Below are 15,540 nucleotides of genomic sequence, written 5' to 3' on the forward strand. Positions count from 1 at the left end.
AGTCGGTGAGCGATGGTGAGGACTGTGTGTGTGTGTGTGTGTGTGTCTGTGTGCGTGCGTGCATTACCTGGTGTAGTCCATGATGGTGTTGAGTCGGTGAGCGATGGTGAGGACTGTGTGTGTGTGTGTGTGTGTGTGTGTGTGTGTTACCTGGTGTAGTCCATGATGGTGTTGAGTCGGTGAGCGATGGTGAGGACGGTGCAGTTCTCGAACTGTGTGCGGATGGTGGACTGGATCAAATCGTCCGTCTCCAGGTCCACGGCGGCCGTGGCTTCGTCCAGAACCAGGACCTTGGTTTTTCGGAGCAGAGCTCGAGCCAAACACACCAGCTGCCTCTGACCCAAACTGAGCAGAACACAGACACAGGAGTGAGTCGGGGTCTGAACTCGGCTCTGAATCACAGACAGATAAACGTTTACAGTGGAACGCCGTCTGAGGAAAAGGTTCTAGTGCCAGCTCCGTACCTGAGGTTCTCTCCCCCTTCTGAACACTCGTGGTTCAGTTTGTCTGGCAGACTGGACACAAAGTTCTTCAGATGAGCGAGTTCCAGAGCTCTCCACACGTCTTCATCCGAGTAACAGTCGAACGGGTCCAGATTCATCCTCAGAGAACCGGAGAACAGAACCGGGTCCTAAACACCACCACGAAAGGTTAAACACAGTTATTTACTATCACTGCTCTTAAAGCTGAGATGAATAGTATAAACCCTGTTTGTTTGTGTGTGTGTGTGTGTGTGTGTATATACCTGTGGTATGATGGTGATGCGAGAACGGAGGTCATGAAGTCCCATGTCAGCAATGTTGATTCCGTCAATTCGGATCTCTCCCTGTGCCGCCTCAATGATACGAAACAAACCGAGCGTCAAAGACGACTTCCCCGCTCCGGTTCTACCTACAATTCCCACCTTAAACAAACGAACACACACATCATGCTATAGCAATACTCAGTAAATCAAAAGTCTTATGTTTCCACGACCCACAAAGTCCTTTAGACAGGCTGTAATTCACTATGGGCACTGTAGGTGGCAGCATTCCTTCTCCTGTGTTGCCTGAAACCCACTGAAATATCATGCTGTGTTGGTATGATGTGATTTCTTATATTAAATCACAGTAAACATGATGACTGACGCTGTCACACAGCCCACACCTACAGCTGTAAAAAAGCCCTACTACAAATATTTCTTAAACGTACAGTCCCTGTAAATCAGAGCTAAATTAAGTCAAAGTAATGTGTAAATCTGTTGCTAACAGCAGGGAGGTCATCCTGACTCCTCCCACCTTCTCTCCTCCCGGGATGGAGACGTTGATGTCGTGGATGGCGAGCTCCAGGTCCTCTCTGTACCGAAGGCCGAAATTATGGATCTCGATGTTTCCGGCGGTGGGCCACCCAGTGGGGACCGAGGTCTTCTCTAGCTTCCACTCCGCCTTAAAAACACACAGCACACTGAGGAATCAACAAATCCACCCAGGGTCGATAGGGCAAGAACCTCACACACTTCTGCATCTGTTGCAGGTGCCCGTCAACTGTTACACTCATTACACCTACAGCAAAATATAAGCTATTCTTATCCCTGTGAGGACATCTGGTCTTCACAGATATATATAAACACACACACAGGTAATCATCCCACTGTTATTTGGGACACACAGTGATTAGCCTCCTGTAAGCACAAACCATTAACAGATCAGAGCCACTGTCCACTGCACTCACAAACTTAATCATTCAAAGGCCATTCCTTTTAAACACGTGACCAAAGAAATTATGTAACCTTGTTAAAGTGTCATATTTCCAGGTCAGTGTTTCACTCCAGATCCACATGGGGGCGCTGAGAACTCAATGGAAAAGGAGGAGCATGTTACTCAAGGCTTAGCCTCATTTCACTCATTCAAGATTTAATCTTTGTTTTCAGAACTTTTAATGATTTTGATTAAGTTTTTTAACAGATTTGATGTGTCTGTGTCCTGCTCCTGGATCCACGATGCAAAAGTCTAAAGGCATATATGCAATATTCACCAGAAGCTCAGAAGAGCTCTTCCCCACAGTAGAACACAGTTCTGGTTCTTAACGAAACGTCTGTGACCTCGTCCAAACCCCACAAGCCCTGATCAGAATGCCCACATTCAGCGCCTGTTTCTTGAAATGATAATGAGCCGCTCGCTGTTCACCCCGACCCTGAGCGCACAGCAGTGAGGAGCGATGACTCTGGTTTTTAGCCGTTTTCACCCAGTTCTCTTTCTTCTCTCTTCGTTTTTACTCAGTGCTCTTATTTCTCTGCGCTCGTTGTGTCTGTTTTGCTCTCTCACATAATCCCAAGTCCACAAAACAGGGAGGGTAAAAGCTCAGCATGTTTGGAGGAGAACCATATGACTATACCATGTCATGGCACTATTTTCTGCTGAGACATGAGCCCCATTAGGGATTATTAGTATGTCCATCAACATGAACATATTTTTCAGGTTTGGACTTCTGTTTATGACTGGATATACCTCTTTTTCAGTGTCTCCGTACTCCTTCACTTTCTCCACTGCCACGATGTTGGTTTCCAGCTCGGAGGACATCCTCACCAGCCAGTTCAGAGATGCTGTCACCTGTGAGAAGCACCAGAGAACCAGAGATCAGCAGCGCACTCAGAGGGGGTGTTTTATTCTAGTGTACAATGTAATTAATCTAATCGTTACTGAAACGGCAGGTTTGCTCTGTCCACTCGCGCACCTTCCACAACACGAGATAAAAGATATTCATTTCATTACATGTTACAACTCAAGAAATGTTATTGTAAGTCACAAAAGAATAATTCTGTGGAATTCAGCATAAGTTTTACTTTGATTTAAAGAAAAAAAAAAAAGTCAAATATCAATACAGAATAAAAGCAGAGTTCATTATGTTTCTAAAATATGCAATAAGCAAGTTTTACCACCACATAAACAATGTTTATGAACATGATTATATTCTAATATTCTCTTACATAAAAAGGTCAACACCCATGGGATGAAGAATCAAAATGCTTTGTCATCCATTAATTAATGAGACACATCCAGGGCACAAGAATGAAGAAGAATCAGTGGAGATCTCTTCCTCAAAATGATAAAAATAGGAACTATTAGTGTCCTGTATACTTCTGTATTGTGTCCCCTGATCTAAAGTTTGAGTGTGTGTGTGTTTGTATAACTGACCTGCAGGGCATAAGATATGGACAGTCCCATGATTCCTGGACTCAGACTGTCTCTGGCCATCACAGCAAATAGTGCAGCAAATGAAACAATACAGTTGCCCACGTACTCCAAACGAACCGCTAACCACCTGTAAATCAATTAAAAATGTGGGGAAAATAAGATAATCTAAAACACTGTACAACATTAATGAAGCTTTACACTTAAATGGAACAGATTACAAAGAATTCCCTTGGATTCTGTCCAATCACAGCGCTGGACCCACGTTTATGTGAGAAAGTTAAATGCAGCAAAACAGACAATGAGCACAAAGAAATAAGAGCACTGAGTAAAAATGGAGATAAGAATTAAGAAGAAAGAACCAAACAAAAACAGCTAGAAACCCAGAGCTTTTGCTGTGCACTCAGGGTTGGGGTGAACAGCGAGCGGCTAATTATCATTAAAGGAACGGGCTGAAAGCGGGCGTTCTGAACAGGGCTGTTTAGACAGGGAGAGAACGCTGCTGTGGGGCTTGTGTGTGTGTGTGTGTGTTTGTGATTATTGTGAGAGTTTACTGAGACCTGTTGGCGACGATGCTGGGGTAGTATGCTTTCTGGTTGTGGTCCACTCTGCTGTCGCTCTCTCTGATGAAGCAGCGCTGCTTTCCGAAGGCTCGTATCACACTAGTGCCCAGCAGCGTCTCGTTGAAATGAGTATAAACTGGAGAGCGACTCACGGATTCCAGACGCTTCAGCTGCCGAGACGACGCCACGTAGAAACGCTGCAACACACCACACAGAGAAACCTCAGCGAGCAGAGTCTGAGACATGGGTCATGCTCACCCAGTTACACACACCTGCACACAGTTTCACACACTCACCCAGTCACAGTTTCACACACGGTCACACAGTCACACCCATGGACAGTTTAGCACAGCCCCCAATTCACCTGCACAAAGAAGTAGAGCAGGCCGAGTGGGGGGATGATGGTGGCCACCAGCGGCGTGGCGATTAGGATTATGGTGCAGGATCCCAGGACATTAAACATGGAGCCCATGAACATCTTGATGATGCTGGGAATGACAGAGTCGATGGTGTCTGTCTCTTTGGCGAAGCGGTTGACCAGGTTCCCGCTGGGCGTGCGCTCAAAGAAGGACATGGGGGACCTGAGGACATTGTAGAGCATTGTCTCATGGAGGTAACGGGATGCCAGAATCCCTCCAATAGAGACGGAGATGGAGTAACAGAACACTGCAATGCCTGAGGGGTACAATAAAATATACATATATAAAAAAAAAAAAAGTCCATATGTTGCATTATTTGCTACCCCCCATTTAACCTGTTCTTCAACAGTCAAGAGCCCCAGAGGGATGGGGCTTGGTTAGTGTGTGTGGTGCTGGTGCGAGTGGATCACACACAGCAGTGCCGCTGGAGTTTTTAAACCCCTCAGTGTCACTGCTGGACTTAGACGAGTCCGCCAACCAAAAACAACTATTTGTTTTAATGTACTCCACTGTGCTCATGATCAGTGCAGACGTTTCAATATATTACAAATGAGCTCTGTTCCGATTGGCTGTGCTTCACTGACAAGCAGAATCATATAAAGGGCTCGGTTAAAGAGTTCGACTGTCTGATTAAAGGTGTGGTGTTTAATGACCTTGAGAGAGCCCAAGTGCTCCATAAACCCCGAGCCTCATCTCTCGTTTCGGCTGCGTGCCATTAATGACCGGGTCATCCGTCCACAGACTGAGCCAGTAATTAGAACCCAGTGATGCCACATGATGAGCGAGGAAGAGGAAGATACTGATAAAGGACAGGAAGAGTCCAATGGCTTTCATGTACTCCCAGAAAACTGCAAATTTCACCTATAACAAACACACACACAGAATCTGCTATGCTTGTGAAGACCTTCCATAGCAATAATAAACCTCTTAAAAACACAGCTAATAGTAGGTGTGAGATTTGTGGAGTGTGATGGTGTTTGTGTGTGTGTTCAGAACAGTGGAGATTCATACTCTGCCTGTGTTGGCCTTGTCTGCCTCTGTCAGTTTAGCAGCGTCTGGAGACTTTATCTTCTTGGCATCGCTCTCAGCTTTCTTTGCTGTTCCAGGGGTGTGTAAGGAGATCTGGCTCTGTCTACACACACAAAAATATACTATGAAAAACAATTTGTACAAAACAATGAAGAAAATAAAGCAGCTCTATCTCCAATCAGAGCTAACATAAGTCTAACAGACTGTCACTATCAGGTTGATTAGAGATCATGAGCCCCGTTAAGTACAGGGCTGTAAGCGTCCTGTACGTTTCGCTACATCAAACTTGGCTGACCGCCTTCATCTGGAGTGAAGGGGAAGGATTTATGGGATTGATACACACTGACCCACAGGGCTGACCCTGATCCACGGTGTTTTGGATAGTTACAGCAGACAGGGGTTCGATTCCTAGCTTGGGCAGGAATGTCACAAGCCTGTGACACGACAAACACTACATCACTCGGGAGAAGAGCGTCTGCCGCAGCGGTCAATACGAATGAAAATGGACGGTGCTTAATGACTAGAGCTTGTGAATCCTGCTGTAGATGGTGTTCTTTATAATTCTTAGGTATTACAGTATTGTTCCTTATCTGGGGACTCACCGCAGCGCAGCAGCTGGTCCTCCGTTCTCCATAGTTTTCCGAGGGACAGGATCTGCACCAGAGATTTGAGACAGTCATTAATAATAGACTAAATAAATGAACAAGGATCTGTATCCATCATGCTCTTCACGGCACTCTCCATTCTCCAAACTAGTGGCCAACATCTCTCAGAATCAACAAAACCACTCGCCTAATCTTCAACCAATCACACACTAGCAGTGTGGGGCAGGGGGATTAGAGCTACACCCCACACCTACAACTGCAGGTATATCATCACTCAGCAGTCAGTGCCATGCCCATATAATGAGTTCCAGGCCTAAGCTTGACTTCTCAACGACAGAAATGAGTGGTGACTCAAACGATTCACATTTGCTCCAAGTGTCCCCAAGGGTCTAAACTGCCTTGTTCAGAATGGCCATTTTCCGCGTTTGTTCATTTAAATGATAATGAGCCACTCCCTGTTCACCACAGGAGTGAGGAGCAAGGAGCAGAAGCTCTGATTTTTAGCTATTTTCAATCAGTTCTCTTTCTTCTCCATTTTTACTCAGTTCTCTTTTGTCTTCACTCGTTGTGTCTGTGTTGCTGTGTTTAACCTCATGCCTGTGCTCTCACATAAACACAGGTTCATTGTCGTGATTGGACAGATTCAGATGAGGGGGAATGCAAATACAACTGACTGCGGTCTTGTTTCACAGTGTGCGAGTTGGCGAGACTCCAGATTCACACTTAAATTTCTTATATTGCCATTTTTAGTCAAAACATTAATATTACACTTCAATTCATTGCAGGATTTTATATTTAACTCCTTAATGATGCTGTCTTTCACAGGCACCAGTGACAAGGGCTACAGAAATGAACATGCCTGAAAAATGCCTTTGGTTTGAAAGCATATTGTCTACCACACACACAAAAAAAAAAATCTCATAATTTTTGCATTAAAATTAGATTAAGCTTAGACCCAGAACTCATTATCCAGGCATCACGCGGACTACAGAAGGAGGAACAGCTTCAGCGGCCCAGTACACCGGGCCTGAGAGAGTACAGCCCAAGGATGCAAGCTTGGTGCAGAATGCCATCAAAGCATGCACCGTAAAATCCCTACGGCGTCTTTAATGTCCAACCTTCAGACTGCACACACTCCTCCTCCTGCTCTCCTCCCTCCTCTGAACAGCACACAGCAGAACAGAGAGGACAGAAAGAAGGACAGAGGGACATGAGGACAAACAGTACATTGAAAAATGCTCAATCAGGAGAATGGAGAAAAGAGAAAAAACATGTACAGAATTATATTTCAGAGTGGTCCGATCCACACCGAATAAGGCCTTATTAAAGGCTCTTATTATTATTAGATATGTTGCCCATCACTTGACATCAGTGTCAATTTAAAGTTTAGAGATTCAAACATGAGGTGAAATGACCGCAAACAGCAAGATAAAAGTCAGAGGGAGGAGAATATTGCACTGTAAATCACTGAGATTGAAATAATGCTTCACATTTATTCTAAATCAGAGGAGTCTGTGTTACCACAGTCTCATAACTTGCCCCCTGTATCGTCTCTGTCTCTCACCTCCGACTCCTCCCGGCTCCCCCTCCTGCTCAGTGTTGGCGTAGGTTCGTAGGAATTCAGCAAACGCTCCCTGGCGTCCGAGAAGCTCGGAGTAAGAGCCAGACTCAGTGATCTCTCCATCCACCAGAACCAGAATCAGATCAGCCTGGGGCAGGAAGCTCAGCCCATGGGTCACAAGCACTCGGGTCTGACCACACACACAAAAAAAAATCATAAAAATTTGTTAAATTAAGTGGAACACACTAATATTATTTTATATGAATTTATTAGGTCTGCAAATAATTTTTAAAGCCTTATTGTGCAACACATCATTGTAAAATTGTAAAATTAATTCTCCTGCTCGTTTGTTATTTTACAGTGTCATATAAAATGACAAATTTCATTTTATTCAACAAAAAAATATCCTAAAATGAAGAAGTGTGAAAGCAGCGAGTGAAGAGTTTATTGGGCGATGCATTCATTATAAGCTCCATCAAGAAAAGCACTGCGGAAGACTATGATGGATCTGTTCTGTTCCTGGGGATGATATTGTATCTGAAAGTACATGTGAGTTTTGGTTTAGACGATTTACAGATGGGGTTTTCAGTGTTAGAGACTGTGAATGTAGCGTATTCATTTTTTTAATTAAATTATAATTGTCATTTTTAATGCTACACAACAGTAACCATAAAAGGGGGGGGTGACTGAATTCTGAATCACAATTATACATTACATAAACACCTTTAAATTTTTGTACACCTACTAATTAGTTTACTGTAACATAAATAAAAAATAAAAATCAATGTATTAAATTACATTTTACAATATATCCCAAAAACATTAATTTAATAAATGTATGTTCAGTCTGAAAAGTTCAGGCAGTAACCCATGATTCTGCAGGTGTTCTGTGTAACGTGTTAAAGAAATGATCAGTAGTATAACCACCAAAAAGTAGAACAGCATTTCCCTCATTCATTCACCCATTTCCATAAGGGTCATGGTGCAGTGGAGGGTAAACACCCTTTACTCATTTTTTTTAAATTTGAACTAGTATTTTTAACCCCTACAGCTTTGGCAATAGTGAAAGAAATGAATCAGATGTTGAGTAAGGAAATGTACTGATGAACAGTACTGACCCGTCCCTGAAGGACGCCCTGGGGCCCGATGACCTTCTCGAAGATGTGTTTCCCCACGTGAGCGTCCACAGCGGAGAGAGGATCGTCCAGCAGGTAAACGGCACAGTCACAGTACACGGATCGAGCCAAACTCACTCTCTGCTTCTGACCTCCGGACAGGTTCACGCCCTACTCCACACATAACACAAAACACCACTTCAGTTTATTACATCAGCATTTTAGCCAACTGGGGATTTTCAAATTCTTATTCATTAGCTGTTTGTTTTAAACCCCAAAAAACCAGAGGCAATATATGAGAGAGAGAGAACAAGAAAAAAAATGTAAAGATACAGGATGTTTTATGGATGTATAAAACAAAACGAAAACCTGGTGTTTTGTTTTTAATATTTATCAGTATCCTTTGATAAAAATATGAATTATTTATATCTAGTAATAAATGTTCATTATGTTTCAGCACGTTTCTGCTCTATTACACTTCAAGGTGCAGAACAGATCATTTTTTGAGAAAAGAAACTAAATGAAAAAAAAATTATAAATTAAAAGCACTAACTATTTCTATTTTCCTCTAACTACTGGCTCGAGAACTAATCAGAGCTCACCTTCTCCCCGATCTCAGTGGCGTCTCCTCCAGGGAGGATCTCCAGATCTGGGAGCAGAGCACAGGCCTCCAGGACCCTCTGATACCAGCCCTCCTTCCTCTCCTGTCCGAATATGATGTTCTCCTTCAGAGTGGCGTTCTGAATCCAGGCCTGCTGGGGAACATACGCCACAGAACCCTAGAGAACAAGGGAACACAGCAAATCACAGCCTTATCGCAGTCAGAATCTCTTCGTTTCACTAAGTGCGTCACATGTTGTGAGTGACATGTCTTACTGTAACATACATACACACACACACTCAATGAGGGGGCTTTAAATTTTAAAGCTGAGTGGTGCATCCTGTGTGAGTGGATGAAGGTAAATGAATCAATGAGTGTTACCTTGATGGAGACAGTTCCTTCTTGTTTGTGCATTTCTCCAAGCAGCGCAGAGAGCAGAGATGACTTCCCAGAGCCAACATGACCCACCACAGCCACCAGAGACCCCTCAGGGATACACACATTAATCCTGAGAGAGAGAGAGAGAGAGAGAGAGACTAATGTATGTCACAGATGACAAATAGAAACTAGGAGGTGGTTTAAATGTTTAGGCTGAAATATTCTTTCCGCTCTCATCCCAAATGGCGTTAGCCTCATAGCTCCAGGAGCTTCAAGCTTTTACTGACCACAGTGAGAGAGGTAATGGAAAGGGAACTTCTGGTCAGACTCTGCCTGTAAGTTATGTTTCTGTGAAGTCAAAAAGCAGTTACCTCTTCAAAGCTGGGGGGTCTTCTTTAGACCAGCTGAAGGCTCCGTCCACAATCCGGATGCTGTCTGGAGCTTAACAAAAACAAAGAGCAGCTCTCAGGTCTCTCAGCTGGACATCAAACACCTGCCCACACTTTCAAACATCTGAGAGATGCCCTCGATCGTCTCATAAAACAGGGGAGCTCATTTAAAAGCTCAGAAACAAAGACGGCTTTGTTTCTGAGCTCAGATGTTCTGGACGTCCAACACCAGCCAAGAGTCTCCTACAACTTCTTACAGCACTAGACATTACACCCAGGTCTACTGTGGACTGTAAAGCCGAGATATTTCATTGTGCACAATGGGGTCAGGGCAGAAACGCTACTAGGCAGTGGAAAGTGGCAATGAGGGTCTAGAGTTCATATTTTCCCAACAATCCACATCTTGTGAGAAAGCAGAAGGGCTCCTTGAATGGAACACAGTTCCGATTCTTAATGAAATGTCTGTGACCTGCTTTGGTCCAAACCCACAGCAGCATTCTCCCCCTGTCTAAACAGCCCTGTTTAGAACGCCTGCTTTCAGCACCTGTTCATTTAAATGATATTGAGCCACTCACTGTTCACTCCAGCCCCAAGTGCACAGCAGTGATGAGCAAGGAGCAGAAGCTCTGGTTTTTAGATGTTTTCACGTTTTGCTGCCTTTAAACTTGTCTTTGCGCCCTCAAGTAAACACGGGAGCAGAGCTATGACTGGACACACTCAGACGATGGGGTGGGGCAGAAGCAGAGCAGAATCAGAACGGATTACGGTTTTGTTTCACACTGTGTGGGTTGGAGGGCTTCACAGATTAAGGCCATAATAAGGATTTCCTTATTATATGCCCATGTTGAAATGCAAGCTCTGTTAGTTTGGAATCTCTTGTCATCTGCTGATATTGCTTTAAAATGTGGGTAGTATGAGTGACCAACAAATCATTGCAGAATATAGTTCTCAAACAAGGAGCACTCCACTCTGACAGGCGGCTGAATAAGCTCTTACACTGACAGACATGCGCGAAAGAACAATGCCTCATTTTGTCAATCAGATTTTATTTCAAAAGTTAAATGCTATTTTAAGGGGTATAAAAGGGTATAAGGAGTTGGTGTGTTCTCCCTGTGTCCACGTGGCTTTCCTCCCCCAGTCCAAAAACACACGTTGCAGGTGGATTGGTGACTCAAAAGTGTCCGTAGGTGTGAGTGTGTGAGTTAATGTGTGTGTCTGTGTTGCCCTGTGAAGGACTGGCGCCCCCTCCAGGGTGTATTCCCGCCTTGCGCCCAATGATTCCAGGTAGGCTCTGGACCCACCGCAACCCTGAATTGGGTAAGCGGTTACAGATAATGAATGAATGAATAAAATGGTATAGCGCCCCCTCTCGTAATACTCTGTAATTGCAGTAAAGTGTGAGACTTACAGCCCGTAAGGGACCTGCGATCCACATTGTCCTCATCCAGCTCCTCATGAGACAGAAACACACGTAGACGCTTCATAGACACACTCGCCTACACACACACACACACACACACACACACAAAGAGACAGGGAATAGATTTTTCATCGTGTTCACAGCATTATTAATGTGCAGCACTGAACAGTGCCCCCTTGTGGAGCACCTTGTAAGAAGAGTGAATGATCGAGTGAATATGTATTTAAGGGAATGTGCGAGTGAGTGAGCTGGAAGTAAAAAGATTCCCTGTGTCCAGAGACTGACCTGCACCATGCTGCTGATGACCATGGGCAGCATGTTGAGAGGAAAACGCAGGATGTTGAAGAGAGCCAGAGAGACAAAGGCTTTCTGAGCATCCAGTACATTGTGCTCATCCACCAGAACATACACCGCAAACGTGGAGAGTGCCACCTAGCAGAATGACAGAGATAATCAACAGAAGATAGGAGCAGCAGTTCTGCAACTTAACACCAACCATTGGTCATCAATGCGTAACTTTAAAATGCTATGTTTGTTTAAAAGTATATTAATATTTAAACCTCAAATATAAACCTTCCCCACTGAAGGCTGTGGTTATTATTTTCTAATATTCATTCATTCATCTTCTGTAACCACTTCATTCTTGGAATTATTGGAAAAACAGTCACACTCACCCAGTCACACACACATGCATGTGTTAAAGTCCTGACCCTTCATTTGTTACCCCAAAAATAACCCATTCATCTCACCAGGAACGGAGCGCAGACCCAGGTGAATGTGGAGACGGCTCCGAGGTATGCAGCTTTCTTCAGAACCCGCAGTTCACTCTCTCTGATGGTGGAGACTTTATCTCTGAAGGCCAGCTCCCAGGCGTACAGCTTCAGGACTTTAATCCCATTCAGAACCTCATTCATCAGCTTGATCCTGTTGTCTTTGCTCTTCATCTGAGCCACCTGAGGACAGACGGACAGCAGAGACACTGGAGCTCAGTCACGGGAATTCACTGCTGTCACCCTCTCACCATAGAAGGAGAGAAGGAAAGTAGCAAGTGTCCTCATTATCTTTCAGTGTCTGCCCCAAATAAGAGATTGGGTCAGAAATTATTGCTGTAGTAAACCAAACCACATCCGTTTTGTTCTGTTCATTTTTCCACTGCTAAACCCATGCTATGTGTGAGCTAGTTTCTCTAACTGTGGTGCTTTATAGGGCATCAGTTCCCCCTCCCCAAAAAAACGGAGGTGGTGTTTTTTGGAGCAGATGAGGGAGTTTACTCCAGTGTTTACCTGGTACGCTTTGGTTTTCATGGCTATCACTGCATTCACTGGAACCATCAGCACCATCACAGCAACCCCAGCCAGAACAGAGGGACCCAGATTCTGCACAAAAGAGAAACAGCCACACACTTCTACACAGGAATGCAGAATTAACAGCAAACACCAACTCTCCTCACAGAAAGAGCCCCATCACCACATGGCAGCGGCTAAACGACATCCTCCAGCGCACTGTAATCATTCAGCATCAGCTGTGTCTGATCCATTTATATCAGCGCAACACATTATATACTATAATTTTCACCTAGAAAAATCTATCAAATGTGTGTCTGTTTTACACAGAAGGAAGCCAACCTGGATTTAAAACCTCTGACTGGATTTGTTTATGAGTGTGAAACAGAAGTGTGTGTTTTCTGACCTGCCAGAGGAAGTAGAGCGCAAGGATGACCTGCAGCGGCGCTGACCAGATCATGTTGATGTAAGTGATCAGGTCCATGAAGCGCTGAGCGTCTACAGACATCAGATTCACAATCTCGCCCACTGTGGAGGTCCGCCGAGCTGCATTCGTGATCACCAGAGCCTGCAGAGCATCACAGATAAAATCAACACGCCTTTGTGTTGCATCTCAGAGATCACCACCTCCTCCTAAAGAGCACATAGTCTACATTCTTCTAGATTCAAAGTGTCTGTGTAATTTCACAAACAGAGTCAGGAACTCATGTCAACCTCACCTTCTTACAAGCAGGGGTTTGAATTATAATGGATTATATGGTTTGTGTAATGGAAAGTGTAGTATTTCTATCTTAAACAGCTTCAGAATCATTGTGATGCTCTAAAAGGGAGAATAGACCCTCTGTTCTTGCTACTCATGCCACTTTAACACTTTAGGACACTGTCAAAAATAATCTGAAATACCAGATATCTAGATTCATCAAAGTAAGAACTAGAGGTGTCAAAAGATAAAGTGTTAATAACAGGTTAACACTAAATCATTTTGAACTGCTCCTATGCTTAATGAGAAAACAATATGTACTTAGATGGTAAATGTTAAACATGCTAGACATGTACAGCAGACAATAAGTAACAAACAGGCCACAGAGAGAATGTGGCCTGTGGGAAATGAAGAGACACCCCAGTGTGTAAAGCGTTTACTTGTGTAATCTCGGTTCTCAGATAACATGAGTGAGGTATCTCACTATGGGAAATGCCCCCTGGCGTGTCAGACCATGAAAGAACCAATAACACCACGTCTTGCTATATGCAAGAAGGGAATGTTGGTGAGATACCTCACTCATGTTATCAGAAAACCGAGATTATATATAGACTCCCGGATTGCATGCCTTCTGAAGTTGTGTTGTCCATCAAAATTACATTGTCTTTCAGAAAGCCTTTCAAGATGCTACACTGAGCCACTGAAGTAGCTGTGACATCAAGCTGATAAAATCTGACAAACGTGTGAGGCGTAGCCCAACTGGCAGCTGCACAAATGTCCTGAACTGAAACTCTTTTAAAAGAGCCCATGATGCAGCCATGCCCCTAGTGGAATGGGCCTTTAGACCTCTAGGGTCCTGCAGGCCCTTGACTTCATATGCTAAGGCAATAGCTTGCACCATCCACTGCGATAAACCCTGGGATGAAACAGACTTACCCTTATGAGGGGCAGTCCATGACACAAACAACTGTTCCGACTCTCTGAAGCATTTAATCCTTTCTGTATGAATGCGTAATGCCCAAACAGGACACAAACAGTGCAGCCTAAGAACTTCCTCTGAAGAAAAAAGGGGAGAGTGAAAGGCTTAGAGTGTTGCAGCTATGTGAAGTATCCCAGACCTGGGTTAGGTAGCCACTTTGATTTAGATGAGTCTGTGTTGATGCTCATGCAGGTTGGATGCACTAATAACACTCACCCACCCGCTCAGTAGAAACTAAAGCCAGTAATAAAAATGGTCTTTAGGGAAAGAATTTTGTTATTAATATTTTCCAGTGGTTCAAATGGTGATAGTGAAAGCATGGAAAGGTCCCATGTTGGGACCAAAATTCAGATTCATCCTCTCACGGGCCAGACCCAGAGGGCCAGTCGATGTGGGTGAGGGTGATAAATTTGCGCTTGCAACAGAAGGTCCCTCCACAATGGTAGTTGCCAAAGTTCTCCTTATAATAGCTGACTTATTTCTGCCACCCACAATTTCCCTGGGCAGTAAGGGGCAATCAGCAAGAGGCATAGGCCATTCTCATACTCTGTTGAGAGTGGGAGATATAGACTCAGGGGTGGAAACGCATTTGGCCAGGCATGGGCTAATGCATCCACACCCAGCAGTACATCGGTGTCCACGAGAGAGAAGAGGGCAATGCACGTTTGAGCACGAGGCATAGAGCTCTATGGCACCTTTGCAGTATCTCTCCCATGTCTGACAGCCTGGGGGTGAAGTCTCCACTCTCCGTATAGGGGAGACGCCCAGAGACAAGATTCGCCCTCGCATTCATATGGCTCGGTATGTGCGTTGCATGTAGCAACCCAAGATACACTTTGCTCCATACATCAGTTTGCATGCCTGACTGAGAAGCTGGAAAGAGCACATTCCGACTTGGCAGTTGATATATGCTACCATGGTCGTGTTGATCGTTCTTATCAGGACATGCTGACCATGAAACCGTGGGAGGAAATAATTTAGCGTGAGAAAGACCTGAGCTCGAGAGAGTTTATGTGCGAGCTGTGCAGGCTCCATAGCCCACTTGCTGTCCCGCCATCGAACACTGTGGCCCAGCCTGAGAGTCATGCATCTGTGGTTGACACTTTTCTGGACAACACTATTCCTAGAGGCACACCCGTTCTGAAAATATTCGGGTTTCCCCTCCAGCTGAGAGCTGTCATATGGAGGCCATTAATCACAAGAAGTCCTCCTTCTAGTGGGAGACAGCTATCCAACAGTGCTAAGGAAGGTATGTGATCTTCACGGGTGGGGGGAAGAGAATGAGAGCTGGGAGCAAGGGATGGGTTATATGATTGAGAGTTTGTACT

General features: G+C 44.4%; 1 protein-coding gene across 1 annotated transcript in view; it reads right to left on the reverse strand.

Annotated features, from left to right (window-relative positions):
* The window catches only part of abcc1 (ATP binding cassette subfamily C member 1 (ABCC1 blood group)), a 30,518-nt gene that overhangs the window by 2,423 nt on the left and 12,555 nt on the right, over window positions 1-15,540 (reverse strand). Inside the window, exons 10-30 of the mRNA XM_066642675.1 lie at window positions 12,940-13,101; window positions 12,534-12,626; window positions 12,000-12,203; window positions 11,536-11,682; window positions 11,239-11,326; window positions 9,813-9,882; window positions 9,445-9,571; window positions 9,065-9,241; window positions 8,466-8,633; window positions 7,351-7,537; window positions 5,784-5,835; window positions 5,164-5,284; window positions 4,806-5,013; window positions 4,098-4,408; window positions 3,731-3,930; window positions 3,174-3,300; window positions 2,487-2,588; window positions 1,278-1,424; window positions 746-904; window positions 465-631; window positions 151-345 (exon numbers count right to left, since the gene is read on the reverse strand). Of these exons, the coding sequence (XP_066498772.1) occupies window positions 151-345; window positions 465-631; window positions 746-904; window positions 1,278-1,424; window positions 2,487-2,588; window positions 3,174-3,300; window positions 3,731-3,930; window positions 4,098-4,408; window positions 4,806-5,013; window positions 5,164-5,284; window positions 5,784-5,835; window positions 7,351-7,537; window positions 8,466-8,633; window positions 9,065-9,241; window positions 9,445-9,571; window positions 9,813-9,882; window positions 11,239-11,326; window positions 11,536-11,682; window positions 12,000-12,203; window positions 12,534-12,626; window positions 12,940-13,101 (3,212 nt within the window). The remainder of the gene's footprint in view (window positions 1-150; window positions 346-464; window positions 632-745; window positions 905-1,277; window positions 1,425-2,486; window positions 2,589-3,173; window positions 3,301-3,730; window positions 3,931-4,097; window positions 4,409-4,805; window positions 5,014-5,163; window positions 5,285-5,783; window positions 5,836-7,350; window positions 7,538-8,465; window positions 8,634-9,064; window positions 9,242-9,444; window positions 9,572-9,812; window positions 9,883-11,238; window positions 11,327-11,535; window positions 11,683-11,999; window positions 12,204-12,533; window positions 12,627-12,939; window positions 13,102-15,540) is intronic.

Source organism: Hoplias malabaricus, chromosome 13 (assembly GCF_029633855.1).
Source record: "Hoplias malabaricus isolate fHopMal1 chromosome 13, fHopMal1.hap1, whole genome shotgun sequence".
In the NCBI taxonomy this organism is placed as follows: Eukaryota; Metazoa; Chordata; class Actinopteri; order Characiformes; family Erythrinidae; genus Hoplias; species Hoplias malabaricus.